The following is a 16,897-nucleotide window of genomic DNA, read 5'->3' on the forward strand; positions in this document are numbered from 1 at the left end:
AGTTAGAATCAGTTCGAGACAGCAACCCCATCTGAAGCACAGAAACGTCACGCGAGATGTCATCTCATTTCATTTTCTGCCAAACGTACGCTTTAACAGGTGCGATAATTGGAAATCCCCATGTTATTTTCCCATAGAAAAAATCTCAAGATACCCGGATCTCCTTATTTGGGCAAAGATGGTAGCTTTTTTGTAGGCGAACTTCAGAGGTCTACTGCTAATTCGCCCTTTTCATGCTAACGTCAGACACTTTCCGTTTCGAAGCTTTGCGGGCTATCAGTTCATCCGGCGTAAGCAAAAGCTATGGTGATACGGTTACAGTTTTTGAGGTAAGAATTAGTATTTCACATGTATTTATTAACTAAATTTTCCTTATTATCGTTGGCGATCATTGCCGTCACGTAGCTGCCTTGATTTGAGAGTAAAGCCTAATCCTTAATATATAGCAGCAACTTCAGCTAGCTTCACCGAAGATCAAGTTGGTTTGATGTTGGATATTCGACAGAGATTCAAAATAAGGAACGGTCTTTCCCTGGGTATCCGAATGTCCAACGTCAAACCAACTTGATCTTCGGTGCTAACATGTTAGCTAGCTGAAGTTGCTGCTGTGTATAGCAGGGGTCTCCTAACGTTAGGACTAACGTTATGTTCAGTTATCGTTTGCAATCATTGCTCTCGTAGCTGCCTTGATTTGAGAGTAAAGTTAAATGACGTTATGACTGCATATTACTGATACTGGACGAACTGATACCCAGCTGCTGACATCACGTGAAAATGGCTTATCGGGAAGGATTTCTGAATTCCCCAAATCTGCGGAACTGCCCCATTTGGTCGAGAACCAATCAACTTTGAGCAGCTCCAACGGCTCTGGGTACAGGCGTGTTCAAGGCAGAGGAAAGAGTGTTGTTATTGGTTTAAAGCAGTGGTTGTCAAACTGGGGTACGCGTACCCCCTGGGTACCGATTTCAGGGGGTACGTGAAAAAATATCAAAATCATATGCCTTTCCAAACGTTTTTTATATCCCACGGAGGTAACTTAACTTCCGCATTTGCACTGCACATTAAAAACGTATTTTCTCCGCATTAACTAAATTGGAGAGTGGAGACAGAGATGGTAACGTAGAGCTTTACAGCAGCCTGTTGCAGCGCTGATTACAGCTCGGCGTCTTAATAAATGTTGCTATTTGTCGCACGTAAACTACGACTAGCCTATTTGACAAAGAAAATTGCGATCGATGGATAAATGGCTGAAACGCAACGGGTTCACGCAGCAACAACAGAAACGTCAAAGGAGCTGCTGTCACCTGCTGGGACAAGCTTTTCAGGTCAAGACACTATCATAGCAAACTTAAACTATCAGAGTTCGGTCAGAAGACAGTGACAGATGTCTGGGTTAGTTTGCGGGCAGAGTAGCCTATCCGGTCCAGGCAAACCGAGCTATTAAGACGTTGATGCCATTTGCTACAACGTATTTATTATGCGAGACTGGATTCTCAGCGTTGGTCTGCCTTAAGAGTACAGACTGTTTGTTGAAAATTATCGAAGACTGAAACTGTCCCCAATTCGGCCTAACATCGCTGCATTATGCAAGAACATTCAGGCACATCCCTCACATTGATTGGTGACGTGGGTGGAGAGGTGGTAGGCCTATTCTGTGTGGTTTAAACTTTACTCCAATTTAGTTTAACTATTGTTAATGTGCTTCCTTTTTAATTATTACTTTACAGCAGAGAAGTTAAGAAAATATACAATGTTAATATATGAAAAGCAATACTTGTTATCAGTATGTGAAAAGTTAACAATAGCTTTAATGAGATCTTGGACATGTGTTGTAGGCCTAATGTGTGTGAGATCTGTCTGTGACAAAATTGATACGAATGATATTAATAATAATTAAAAAATGTGTTGTTAACAATTGGTGGTGTGGGGGTACTCGGGAAGATCTATAATGTCTCAGGGGGTACATGCCTGTTAAAAGTTTGGGAACCACTGGTTTAAAGGAATAGTTCGGAATTTTGGACATAGGACCTCATTTCCAACTTTACCGAGGTGATATAGGTCGGTGGAGACCGTTTTTTATCGCGGTTAACCCCTTCCTTCAGTTGCAGTGTCCCCCTTTGCTAACGCTGGTTCTGAGCTAACGCATTTCTACGCAGCCAGCATCAGTCTGACATCAACAACAGTCTTACTCACTCCACCGCACACCCGAGACAAGTCAATTAAAACGTCAGACTATCGATATACATGTCCGTGTTGATAGAATAATTTTTTAAATAAAACTAACCTTGCAACTCAATGATTTATTACAGTTTGAGGGACTAGTTTCTCAATATCAATCCGCCACAGGGAACAAAGTAGGCTATTGCAATGCGATGCAAGGTTAGTTTTATTTCTAACATTGTTCTATCAACACAGGCATGTGCATTGATAGTCTGACGTTATCATTTATTTGTTTCGGGTGTTCTGTGGAGTGTTTTCAGTGGCAGGCTGGATGTTACCGTTGACTTGCGTTATCTCGGCACCAGGTTAGCACGAGATGAACGCTGCAACTCAAGGAAGGGCTGAAATTCACTGAAAATGGTCTTCACCGACCTATATCACCCCGACTAAGTTGGAAATGAGGTCCTATGTCCAAAATTCCGAACTATTCCTTTAAACTCCGCAAACCGATTTCTGACATCGACCAGTAGCAAATCGAGGCACTTAAAGGAGGCGGGTCAACCAATCGCTTGGAGAAACCGTATAGGCACAGGCTCTTGGTCAGACTAAAGTCTTGCAGAGCCTTTCAAGTTAATGGCAATCAGGCTAAGCTCCATTCTAAAGCTGCCAAATTCCACAAACAGGCTCAATCGTCAACATTTCGGTGTCAAATACTCGTTTTAATGCTAGGCAATACAGAAAACGAGCCTAAAGTGTAAAATATGGAATTATTCCTATAAGCACGACACACAGTTGAAAGGTAATGCTGGCGTTGTAAGGCACAGTAGATTAAGCACAACGCAGAACAGTTGATGCAGAATATATTGAGGCATTTGGTGCTAGTTACACCAAACTGGCTGTGTTCAATAACGTCACATTGTTATGAGTAGATAACGTTCAAGAGACTTTACTACGGTGGCCCTGAAGGTCAACCAACACAACAACATTTAGCAAAAAAAAAAAAGAAAAGAAAAGAACTTTAATGTTTTGTTGTGTTGGGAAATGCTGTGTGGACCTGGGTAGATAAAGGTTAATTAATGTCTGATATTGAATTGAATCACGTGGTGCAATTCCAAAAGGCCACACAATGCATCAGCCAAATATACTTTATGAAATCACTTGTAGAGCTGCAATTCCCCAGGACAGAGCATAGGGGGCGTAATTTGGGTAATTAGCACAATTAGCACGGTTCCTTGATTCTCCACCCTCTTGAACACAGATCTGACGGCTATACATGAGGAGACTGGTACGCACACCGATGGTAAGGTGAACTTCGAGAAAATGGTGAGTGGGTGTGTAACTTGACATGTTTTCGCTTGGTCAGATCCAAGTCACATGCCTGTATGTGTGTTTAGTGACACTGGGCTTTAGATGTCTGTCCTTTAGATAGGGCCAGTTTACTGCACACGGATTAAGATTATATAGTAGTTCTAGACTAAATGGAAACTGGAAATTAAAATCTTCACTGAAAAGGAGTTTTGTCCAAAGCTACTATAGGCTTAATCCACGTATGGGAATTTGGCTCTGGAGGTTTTACCCTGCTCAGTTGTCTCTGCTCTAGAGGTTTAACGTCCTGTACTGCTTTCTGTGAGCTTCCTCCCTGTTTCCCCTCAAAGCCGTCTGTCTCTGTGTCAACTACAGCACAAGATGGCCAAGATCCTGAGGGTGTTGACCCACTGCAGGAAACAGACCTACTGTAAGGATATAATATCATATAATAATAATATAATTACTAAAATATTATGGCAAGATATTAACATGGCTGTGTTAACCCTTTGATGCACTTGGTCTCACTTACCCCTGGGTAGTGGGGCATGCTCTTACCCCCTGGGTAGTATGTTCTTACCTCTGGTAGTATACTCTTACCCCTGGGTAGTGGGACATTCTCCTACCCCTGGGTAGTGGGGCATTCTCTTACCCCTGGGTAGTATGTTCTTACCCCTGTGTAGTAGTACTCCTACCCCTGAGTAGTATGCTCCTGGGTAGTGGGGCATTCTCTTGGCATTTTGTGGATAGATGGCATTCGTCATCTCTGGTGTCATTTCTGATCATGAGATATGAGCAGGACTAATAGTTGTGTTGCTATATGTTACCCGTTGTGCTTGTGTGTGTTGAGAAGTGTGTTTTATTCTGTATTAATATTCTGTATTAATACTCATGTCTTTGTCTCTGCAGATCCATCCTCTTCACAGACACCTCAGAAGGAGCGACTGTCCCTGTCAAATCCTCCCAGGCGCAGATGCACGCGTAAGAATGGGTTCACCCTACATGTTGTTTCATAGCAGATACTTTTGTCCAAACTTACAGTCCTTCAGTTCATGTGGAGATGATGGAGGACAAGGATGATGATGATGATTATTGCTGTTGTTATTATTTGTATTACGTTGTTGTTGTGTTGGTGTTGCTGTTGACTGTGTTCTTGTTATTTTAGTTTTTATTGGTGTTAAGGTAGTCCATTGATCTTCCAGACTTCTCCACCTCGGCCTAACCATCTCATCCTATCTCACATGCCTCCCCTCTGATCTGACCCTCCATTTTAGATCCCTCTCCCACCAATGAGAGCCTCCGTTGCTACGTGGAGAACGCCCGTGTCATCAACGACCAGCGCAAGCTGACTCTGCTCTCTGAGCCATGGAGGTATTATATATAACTGGAGAGCGTGACTATGTCCCGCCCTCCATACAAATGAATGGCCGATGCTAGGCTAGTAAATCCGGCCAATTTTCGTCAACGCCATATTGAACACTGGAACTCCGATCCAGCGCCAGTCGGCTCTGACCATGCGCAAAGTTCCAAAGCTGGAAATGACGCATGGACCTACATTGATTTCTATTGGTCATTCTGTAAAAAGAGAGTCATCCTCCAGTTCAGAGGGTGGCAATAATGCACATACCTTGCTTGCCGCGTAACTACAAGCAAGCACACCTCCAGTGGAGTGTTGCACGGAGTAATGATTGGCTGTAGGTACCCGTCCACCAACATGTACGTGCATGAGAGCTCGTGCCCAACACGGATTTTCGTGCACGGAGCTGGTTCTAAATGCTCCATGAGGCGCCATACTTGAAAATGGCGCTTGCTAACTTGCCGAAGCTAATCTACACGGCCTTGACCCCCTGCTCTGAGCGCCTTGAACTCTGGTGCATCATGGGAGACTTTTCTCCAGGATAGTAGTTAAAGGAGTCCTAGAATTCAAAACCACATTCACCTTGTTCCTGTTGAATTTAGGCTGCGAACAGTGTCCAAAGGACAACACCAAAGACTTCACCGCGTCCCCCGCCTGCTTTCGTATGCAAATTGGGAAATAGAAACAGCCGTGTTGAAATGCTCCAATCTGAACAGAGCTCAGATAACACGTAATAGGCGCCCATCCCCCTTTAGATACACCCCTCTCATTTGCATACCTTCGATTAATAATTCTTGTTAAACTGCTCTTACGATGCTAGTATCTAGATATGTGGTCTATGGCAGAGACGTTGTAATGCTAGCGTTATTACAGCTAACTTTGGAGAGTTACTATACTAAGAAATGTTCTGATAAAACTTACCAATCTAACACATTCATTCTGTTGGGGAATCTGCTGCACTTCATCTTCGTCAGAACCTTCTTCTGACTCGGTTTATACATGTACGGCTGTATTCCTTATTTAAATCCATTGTTGATAGCTTTATCAAAGACTTTGGCTTTATTTACCAGCAGTAAACGTAGTTTCACTTTGCTCTAGCTTCAGACCGGTGGATTGAGCCAATCAACTTTCAGGACATATCGTCCAATAGACCAATCAGCGCGCATCTCATTTGAATATTCATGAACTTGCTGAGTGGGCGGGAAAAACAAACTGTTTCATTGCAAGGCTTATTTATGACCTTGTATTAGGCGATCTAGCAGTGCTCCTGGGGCGTTTTCAGCCCCACAAATTTACATATGACATTATTTAGGCTCAAAGATCAATTTGTAATGGTCAAAAAATGCGTTCTATGACTCCTTTAACAGTTGACTTACACACCATATTCTATTACAATTTTGTTTCTTACTTCATTCAAATAAACTTATGTTTTGCAGCATCATACAAACATTGTACACATCGTGATTTGTTTATTCATTTATTTTTGCAGTTTATCAATGACCATTTCCCACAAAACTAGGCACACTACAATGCATGTGAGTATGATTTTGTATTTGTGTGTTTATGGAGGACTGGGACAAGGAACACATGAACACGCCCGTGCACAAATACATTTCGACATTTTGATAAATTATCAAAAGTTTATACGTATTGATATAGCCTATGTCATGATGTATTAGGCAATCTTATGCTGTAATTATGATATTAAAAAAGACATTGAACGGCATAAACATTGAAAAAAAAATTGATCTTTAAACTGATTAAACCTCTCACATTTCAGGTACCGTAAATCGGTTATGTAACATAATGAGAGAAGGCTTGTACTGAATTTGTCTCTTATCAGCAAAAGTATCCCATGAGGCCCAGCTTATTAGAATAACGATCAGATAAACTGGCCTGAAAACTGATAGCATTTGTTTGACTATTCAGTTGTGGCACACAATATATTTCAGAATTCTTCACGTTTTAGGACACCGGTCTGATCTTCATGTTGATGGATTTCAGAGAGTAATCATAACCTTTAAATTGGTTCCAATCAACTCCAACTGCAAACAGTGTATTATCTGCCCCCCACCTGTAAACACCATTGGGATTGGCATAATGACAATCAGCATACCAGAAGGCCCCAAGATAAAGTTTAGCACAATTCCCACCAGATGTATCCTGGTCTTTGTCGAAGGTGCTGAACTTCATTCCATTGTGGTAGGCCAGGCCATCACCTGTGGAAGTTAGAAATCCCTCATGAGACCAGTGGTGCATCTCATCACTGACACCATATTGTTATCCAGAAATCATGCTCATGTTTATTGTTTAATCATTTGCTAACTTCTATGGATCACTTATTTAGTCTCTCTCTCTCTCTCTCTCTCTCTCTCTCTCTCTCTCATTCACATGCACCCATACCCACAAACACACACACACACACACACACACACATGCTCCTCCAATGATGAAGCTGCCCAGAAGAAGGTTATAGTCTAAATATTCACATGCACCCATACCCACAAACACCTACATGCACACACACACACACACACACAGCACCCCCCCCCCCCACACACACACACACACACACACACATACACACACACTCTCACCTGCTCCTCCATTGATGAAGCTGCCCAGTCGCAGTGTGTATCCGAAGGTCTCAAGGTCCACAGAGAAGGACGTATACTGAGCGTACACCTTTCCCCCGTCCCAGTCCTCCATGTCCACCCTCAGCTCATTATTGTTCCTCAAGGTCAGCAGCAAGATGTTGTCCAGCCCTGCAGAGAGACAGCAAACATCACTGAGAAGAGAATGAACAAGAACATTCATACGGAAACCACAAGGTTAAATGCATCTCCATTTGCCAAGTGTGTCATGGCTTGGTCAGATTACTCCTTTTCAGCCATTTTCATTTTGACACGATTTTGTCATAGCCGATACATTTCCAGTGTAAATGTCTGAATATGCCAGGTCGTGAATGGCACCGAAGGAGGGATGCGTCTTTTAATGTGACTAACTGAATCTGGTTTAGGCTATTGTCTCAAACACAACCGCACCAAGTTAACACTGATACTATGACGATATGCAACTCTGACGATTGACTACATGATGTTATAATTTGACCAATCTTCCGACCAAGACACGGTAAGAATATATGGTTCTACGATTGCATAGCCTGACATGATCAATCCTAAAAGACCATTGTGGAAGACAAAAAAGTTGTGTAAATTGACCAAGCCATTAGGACTTATTGGGAGTTCTAGGGAAGAAGGAAAGAGGGTTTTACCTAGCCAGTACTCCCCATTCTTATTGCCAAAACCCTTCTTGTAGTGACTCCAGGGCCTGTAGAAGTTCACAGAGCCATCTATCCTCCTCTGGAAGGTCTGATGGAAGAGGTGGGTGGGAGGTAAGTAGGAAAAAGAACAGAAGAACCATGAGATACTGTATATATTTATATATTGAGATGTATTATATAGGCTATAAGAACCATGAGATATACATTTATTTATTGAGATATAGGCTATTATGTATAAGAACCATGAAATATATATTTAGATATTTGTAAATTGAGATGTATAAGAACTGGGATGTATTCATACAGATTTTCATATATTATTCTTCATATATTTATTTCTTGATTTATATAAATGAATATATCTATGCTGTAACTCACCGTCCATCCTCCCCCATCGGTGTCCATGTCACAGTAGACCTGCAGGGGGGAGACGGGCCCCCCAGGGAAGATGGTGTACACCCCACTGGGCTTGGAGGGGTAGTGCTCATGGATATCTGCACAGTCCACTGGCAGCAGCAGAGAGGAGCAGAGAGAGGCAGGGAGGAGCAGGGCTAGAACAAGCAGGACCTGAGGACACACACACATGCACGCACACACACACGCACGCATAGACACACGTACACACACACGCAGGCACACACACACACACACACGCGCGCGCATGCAGGCACACACACACACGCACGCAGGCACACACGCACACACACAAACACACACACACACACACACACACACACACCAGACACGGACAAGGATGTTACATGAAAAAAGCCATACGTAAAATCTGTGCTTATTTGCATATTTTACGACAGACAGTGAGTTGGAACTCACCAGCATCCTGATCTGAGGTGCATTTGTTCTGAGGAGGAATGAAAGAAACAAGTTGCAAGAAAATTGTAAATAAAAGATGTTTTCTTACAGGCAACCATCTTAATCACCAGCTGGCACACATTTTTTTTGTGAAGACATCACAGCAGCTAACCTTGTGTGTAAAGACACATCACACTGAAAACAAAATCCATTTAAAATGTACAGTATATTCCAGTACATTTGTGCATTTCCTTTGACAGTTTAAAAAAATGATTAATGATGAAGTCCACATACCCCATTTTTGTAGACGACGTGATGAGCTTTGTTGGTCCCTCTGATCTCTGGTGACAAGTCTGGTCAGTATGTCTGAGTCCGTCTCTGTTGCTGCTGCTTTTATATCCAGAGGGCACGTGCCCATCTTTCGATGTGGATGTAAACACCTGTCCAAATCAGGAAAGCCTTTATGTGCTTAAATTGGGTCAGAGGGCACGTGACAAGCTCTCAGGAGGTAAACACCTGTCCAAGTCAGGAAAACAAAACAATAACATTGAATTATCCTGTTTTAAGGTGTGTTAGATTTCCAAATTAAGGTTCCTGGTTCAAGGGCACCTTCCCGCCAGGTGTCTATGAAAAATATGGCACGATCTTATCTCACTTGCAGGTGATTACATCAGCCAATAAAGTGGATAGCATCAGTGAAATGGGGATAAACCTCTAAAGAATCAGTATGTTGTTATGTCGCTTTAAATCCAATATCCTTTTTTGTCTAGTTCAGTTAAGTGAGGATAGCTGAAGCAGTGCCCCCGATGACTGAGGTTTGAGTTCGACCTGAGGTCATTTCTTGATCTGACATGACATCCCATTACTCTCATTTCCTGTCCAATCTCCACTATCAGTAAAGACTATAGAAAAGCCAAATAAAAATCCTGTTTCTATTTGATTCAATCCATTGCTCCTCAAAATCCCCTAACTAAGTGTTTAGCCAGTGTGTGCTCCTAGGACAAGCGCCTGTCTAAAAATCAGGACAAACAAAACAATAAAATTCAGTTAATTATCCTGTTTTAAGGTGCGCCAGTTTTCCAAAGTTCCTGGTTCATGGTTCAATTGTCCCTTTCCTTCAGGTGTTTGTGAAAGCTATATGCACATTGATTGAATACAATTTTCAAACCCTCACCCATTTCTCGGGTACGTTCAGACTGTGTTATTTTCTATGTTTCTTTGATATCACTTCACATAGCTGCCAAAAATGATATCACTACGAGTGCTGTGTGTCAACGAAATTAAGAGTAAACGGCTGAGTCAACTGTCAATTCAATCAAACATTGAGTAGCAAGGTCGCAATGGTTGAACTGGAGGTCTTCCTTCCACTCAGTGGCCATGACTATCGATGCTGCTTACTGTAGCTTAAAAAACATTAGGCCTACAATCACACGCCATAGCAAGAGTTCCATAGATATAGCCTGCTGACACGGGAGAGGTTTAATTAGGTGATTTATCATATTGCACAGTTTCATTCTTAATGCCTTACAAGAGGGACAAGAGAGAATCTGCACTAATATTCAGGGAATGTTGCATATAGATTATTAGTTCTCGGCCTTTTAAAATCACATGCCCCCTAGCACACACTGATAATTGCAACGTTACATGCAGGTTCTTTGAAACACTATGTGAATAAGTCAATTGGACCTGAAATGTCTTTCCTCATTGGCATTATTCGAGATCATAAAACATTTATAGTGGCCATTGGGTCCTTGGTTACCTGCGTGACAAAGGCCCTTTGTCCTGGATTACTCAGTTTGGCTGAACAGCCAGATGTGGGAATACTGTTGGTTGCTCCAAACTTTTCCATTTGAGAATGATGCTGCAGCCGAGATTCTCTCCCTTTTGGCTTGGTTTTCATTCTGACATACACCATCAACTGTGAGACCTTAGGTAAAGAGATGTCGGCTTCTCCTAATAATGGCCAATGAATTCATGTAGGTAAAGTTGGACACTAATGAAGTTGTTCAAACTTGATCTAAGCGTCAACAACAGGGTCTGAATGTAAATGGAATATTTCAGTCTTCTATTTTATTTGTTTTTTGTTTTTCTAAATTAATGAAACACTCCAAACACCTGCTTTTTTTGTTTGTTGGAGTAATATGTGTATATTGATGAGATAAAAAAAAAACTGAATCCTTTTTAAGATGAGTCTGAAACAATCCAAAATGTAGAAAACCTTCCGGTTCCACTGTAGATATACAAAGCACAGAGAAATAGAAATTCACACTGAGTACTACATGTTAATGACCAAATATGCAAGTGGACCATTGTACAAGGAAGTGAAAGGACTGCAACCATGAACCAATCAAGTAGCACTTGGGATGATGGAGACATGGAGTCTCATAAGCCCCTCCATCAGCGCTGCATCCCAGATACAGACATTATATCATACTGTATAGTCATATAGGTATTTGTCAATTGTTTTTTTCTCCCGTCATCTACTTCCTGAATTTTTTATAGATTCCTGGGACACCGTAACACCGGGGGTCATGAAACTTGGTGGGCATGTAGCCCCATAAGACTTAGGATACTGTCACACACACACACACACACACACACACACACACACACACACACACACACACATACTCTCATACACAAAAGCAAACTCACACATCCACACACTCATTTATATACATGAGCTGTAAGACTAAGAGATATATATACATATAAATTGCACAAATAGGAGATACAGACAAGTTGACAGGCCTCATTTATTTTTGTGGCGAGAATGTGCAGAACTGAATGGCGGTCATATCGGTAGGCTACATCTAGTTCCTGTTCATATTCTCCAGGCCTGCTGACAGAGGTGGTACTTATTGTAGGCACCCAATGTGCATTAGGAGAGCATACAGTATAGGAGTGCGTTGTAGAGCTGCTTAGCCATTGTTAGCATGCTAGCTCATTACTGCGCCGATTCTCATTGTTTTTGTCCCTAGTGAACTTGGAAGTAGGCTGTTGGATAATTCATTCTCAGGTATACCCATATTCGGTAAACAACCATTCTTCATGCCTTTAATGGCCCAGCTGTAAACGTCTTATCAGTGAGAACATTTGGCACTGCCGTAGGTTACAGAGGGGCTGTTAATCATTCCATTCATGTAGTCACTCACTTAAGCTATAATGAACAACCACTTTCAATACCTTTGTTGGCCACATTCTGTCTTACCCAAACTGTAATACTGTGATATAAACTGTCTAATATTAGCCACGTATATCATGAGCAATGTGTTAAAAATGTTACTACAAGGTCTCTGTAAATGCATGAATGAATGAGCTTTTTCTAGTGTTAAAACCAACTCATCATGAATGCATACAATTACTTCCACTATCTTTCACTGCGACATCTACATATGAGTTGACTAGAAATTACCAATGAAGAAGATTGTTGCCATACATGCTGCACCCCGAGTGCTTTATTTCTTGATACTGATGCATGAGCTGGAGAATATTTGTAAAATATGTCTTGTGACTTTTAAACACTAGAGGGCGGTATTTTCTCTTCTACACTGACCTACAGTACATGGCCTCTGAGTGCATCCACAGCTCCTCCCTCTGAAGGAGACGTTACATCAACTGTCCACTAGAGAGCAGTATAATGAAAAGCTCTCTCCATCTATAAACCCTGTTAGGCCTGGCATGATGCCACACTAGTAAACACCTAGAAAGCTTTTGGTACAGTTCTGCCAGAGTCGGTTCAGTCCCTCATTGTACCTGCCATCTGTTTTGTCCAACTTAAAGTATTTCAGTTCATCATTATGTGTGTTTACATCTTTTAGTACTTCAGTTTATCATTATGTGTGTTTCCATCCCAGACAGGAGACATCCCAAGTGCTATTCCGCCACACATTAAAGTTATCCTTCTTACCTGCTTAGAAAATGTATTTTGTCTCACCATACTTGGTCGTGTAACTTCTCGTGTAACTGTATTTTAATAGGGAAAATGTGTTTGGTTGCTTCCAACATCATCTTTGTTTGGATCCCAATGGATAAAAGTAGTGCCGCACGCTGCACGCATTGAAACACAAGAGGTATGTATCAACTCGTCTTAGTTAAAGGAATAATTTGGTATTTTACACTTTAAGCCCGTTTTCTGTATTGCCTTGCATGAAAACGAGTGTTTGACACCGAAATCTCGACGATTGAGCCTGTTTGTGGAATTTGGCAGCTTTAGAATGGAGCTCTTCATGGCTTTAACATTGCTCGCTTTGTGCATGGACTATTCTGTCCTTAAAACACCCTTCAACGTTCCTTTTTAAAAACGATCATCTATAGCAACACTGTAAAAAATTTACTGTAAAATTTACAGTAACTTACTGGCAACAATTGGCCAGTAAGTTACTGTGAATACCTTTTACAGTAATGGTACTGTATTTCCATTTACAGTATTTATATATTCACTGTAAAATGAAAAACAATTAAATACTGTGATTTCAGTCGTATTTACAGTAACTTACTGGCCAATTGTTGCCAGTAAGTTACTGTGAAAACCTTTTACAGTAAAGGTGCTGTATTTCCATTTACAGTAACTTACTGGCCAATTGTTGCCAGTAAGTTACTGTGAATACCTTTTACAGTTAAGGCACTGTATTTCCATTTACAGTAACTTACTGGCCAATTGTTGCCAGTAAGTTACTGTGAAAACCTTTTACAGTAAAGGTACTGTATTTCCATTTACGGTAACTTACTGGCCAATTGTTGCCAGTAAGTTACTGTGAAAACCTTTTACAGTAAAGGTACTGTATTTCCATTTATGGTAACTTACTGGCCAATTGTTGCCAGTAAGTTACTGTGAATACTTTTCACAGTAAAGGTCCCGCATTTTCATTTACAGTATTTTATGTATTCGCTGTAAATTGAAAAACAATTGATTTTAAATTAAGATTTTTTTTTTTTTTTAGTTGTATTTACAGTATTGGTTGTTTTCCTGTAGAAGCTAGGTCAGTTAAATACTGTGAATTCAATTGAACTTACATTAGCAATCATTAATAGAATAACTCATATTCCAAAATATTTCAGTTAACTGCAGACAATAAAACAATTTTAACTTTTGTTATTTATTTAAGACATTTCAAATGTATGACTGAAGTGGATGTTGACAGACAACAGTAGACATGGTTTGAATTCAACCACACCTTATCTGATTTGACACAGATAAGGGGGTTAAAAGCGCAGTGTGTGTAAGTGCAGTATGGCAACTGGCAAGTCTATGTAATGTAGTATAAGGAGTTGTGTGTGTACAGGATGCGGAGTAAAGAAACTCATCCCCAGTCTGTTTTGTGGGTGTTCCCTCAGTCTGCCACGTGGGAACAGAGACGTCTGCTTGACCTCAGTGGTTTAAACAGTCCGTGGTCAGAGCGTGAAATGTCTTTTGAAATACTTTTGGGCCGTTGTTGTACTCTTCTGGTATAGGTATCCTGCAGGGTAGGGAGAGGTGCTCTGATGGTACCTTTCGCAGTAAATGCCAAGTGTCTGAAAAAGAGAAAGAAAGCATACATTACAATTGACCCCGTTCATGAATATACAGTAATTAATGCAAACTACTCCGGTTGTGTGACAAATAAAAGCAAACCCACACTAGTCAGGTGCAATAGATAGAAGTAATGCAGATGTGTACAATACACCACCATAGCAAAGTTTGGGAGTTCACTTTGATATGTCCAGTGTTTTTTTTTTTTTTTAAGGGGACATTTCGAAGTGACCCTACACTTCTGAACAGAAGTATGTCTATGTGATATCATACCTAATCTCATAATTGCCTGCGGCAACTCTGCCTTCATTCGTACACCACTTTTCTGATGCCTAACATACTGTAGGCCATCTCCCATCTGACTTGCAATAGCAGCCTCTGGCTCCAGGCTGGGACTTCTGGATGGCTCCTAAAAAGAATAAACAGCAATTGCCATATGATTTGTTAATAAACAGCAATTGCCATACAAAACAAATCATAGCTTTAAAAAATAAGCAAGGCAATCAGATGTAGAAATAGAAATGATAATTACCTTGCCATGAGGCACCCTTGCCACCCTTGTCACCATCTATGTTACTTCTTGATATCAGTTTATTTATGAACATAAATAAAACACAAACACTTACACCATGTTGAGGGCAGCAGCCATGGCTAACAGACATCATCAGGGTAGTGCCATCAGGTAGTGCCATCAGGGTAGACCGACTTCGCCCTGGACAGTTGTTGACAGTTGAGCCCACAAAGTCATAACAGACACATGAAAGGAGGGGATAAACTAAACAGTTACAGACACAAATACAGTACATGCACACATATTAAATGCTATATGCGTGTGTCTCTATTTGGTGAGTGAACTCACTTGCAGGCTTGGAACTTCTTCCTTATGGAAGTGACACACATTTGGAACATTCCAAAATGCACACAGCCTAAGTGTCGCTGACACAGCGTTCTCAGGGCAGCAGTCCTCACACCACCTACTAACAGAGGGAACAGAAAGAGGCTTACATTAATTAATACATTGCAAAACACACAGAACATGAAAAGACCATCACTGAAGCACTACTACACTCACATGCATCTTAAATAAACACATGCCTCAATGTAAGTCACCAAACATTGGGCAAATAAAGGCTATAAAATGAATACCATTTAGCCAAACACTACCCTTCACAAACTAAAGATCCCTTTACTTATCGGCATGATATTTCTGGTAATTGAAATTCCCCAAATGCTCCCCTTTCACATCCACTATATGACGGATCTATGAGCATGACTATGCAAAACTACAGTTCCTAAATTAGGGGTGAGATAACTTACACATCAGCCTACTTCATTCATTTGTTTTACTGGTCCTCTTTCCAGTTATAGCAACACTACATATTATGCATCAACACTACATGTATTAGGTTTAATGTTAACTACCCATGCCACATGGAGTTCGCAAAGTAATGTTACTAACTAGCTGCTAACGTTAACAACTTTCACCTGTGTCTGTCTGCTAGCTAACTTCAGCCTTCAGCCTGCATGGTAACAGCCACTTTAAGCTAAGCTACTTGCGTCTGATATTTCATTCAAACTAAAACAATACATTCATAACGACATATCAGACTGAATTATTGCTAGATATGATATTGACTATCATTCGAAAAATCCCACATGATGGTTAAGTTAGTTACTGGAAAAGTTAACATTAACAGCTAACATCGCTAACGCTAGCGACGTTAGCTCGCTAGTTCTAGCTATCGATACCGGTATGTTGTATGCTGATTCTAACATGACAATAATGGCTTTGGTTAACATTTCATTGTGAAAACAATACATTTCTAATAAATTCCCGTTTTCAATTGGCATACAAAAGTACTGTAATTCTTACCTTGAATATGATGTTTGTACAGAGTTGAAGATTGCAGTCAGATTCATGGTTGAAAAGTGACGGTTGAAGCGAAGTCACTCTGTCTGGAGTTGAAAAGTCAGGGGTGGGGGATGGGAATTACTGCGTGTGCGCATGCGCTTATCAAGAGGCGATAAGCAGCCGTTATAAACAATCGTGGAAAATTATTAGGCTGAAATGTGTTATGCTTGCTCAATAGTGTGATCAAAGCCTTAATTCTTGACATCAAATTGACTTTCTCAACCGTCTCTGGTATGTCATTATGAGTTAAAAGAAAGATAAGATTAAAAAAGGGAAAACACAGTAATCTAGTTTGCTTAACTATTTACAGTAGCCTAGGCTACTAGTTTACAGTAGTGTTTTGACTAGGCTACTGTAATTTCTACGGTAACACTTACTACTGTAATTGTAGTTTACAGTAGAGGTACCGCATTTCCATTTACAGTATTTTATGTATTCACTGTGAAATGAAAACCAATTAAATACTGTGATTTCAGTAGTTTTACAGTAACTTACTGCCCAATTGTTGCCAGCAAGTTACTGTGAATACTTTTTACAGTAAAGGTACCGCATTTCCAT

General features: G+C 40.8%; 1 protein-coding gene across 1 annotated transcript; it reads right to left on the reverse strand.

Annotated features, from left to right (window-relative positions):
- Positions 1–6,379: 6,379 nt before the first annotated feature.
- LOC134085622 (microfibril-associated glycoprotein 4-like) lies at positions 6,380–9,261 on the reverse strand. Its single transcript, XM_062539963.1, has 6 exons — positions 9,210–9,261; positions 8,937–8,964; positions 8,484–8,672; positions 8,097–8,193; positions 7,420–7,587; positions 6,380–7,041 (listed from the first exon to the last, which is right to left on the reverse strand). The coding sequence occupies exons 1-6, from the start codon at positions 9,212–9,214 to the stop codon at positions 6,788–6,790; spliced, it is 741 nt and encodes a 246-aa protein (XP_062395947.1). The 5' UTR covers positions 9,215–9,261; the 3' UTR covers positions 6,380–6,787.
- Positions 9,262–16,897: the final 7,636 nt, after the last annotated feature.

This window comes from Sardina pilchardus, chromosome 1 (assembly GCF_963854185.1).
Source record: "Sardina pilchardus chromosome 1, fSarPil1.1, whole genome shotgun sequence".
NCBI classification, from domain to species: Eukaryota; Metazoa; Chordata; class Actinopteri; order Clupeiformes; family Clupeidae; genus Sardina; species Sardina pilchardus.

Bases quoted from the DNA above. Each gene is read 5' to 3' on its own strand.
- LOC134085622 (XM_062539963.1), bottom strand. The intron at 7,588-8,096 runs GTAAAACCCTCT...GTCTCTCTGCAG, and splicing joins GAATGGGGAGTACTGGCTAG to GGCTGGACAACATCTTGCTG. The intron at 7,042-7,419 runs GTGAGAGTGTGT...TAACTTCCACAG, and splicing joins CTTCATCAATGGAGGAGCAG to GTGATGGCCTGGCCTACCAC.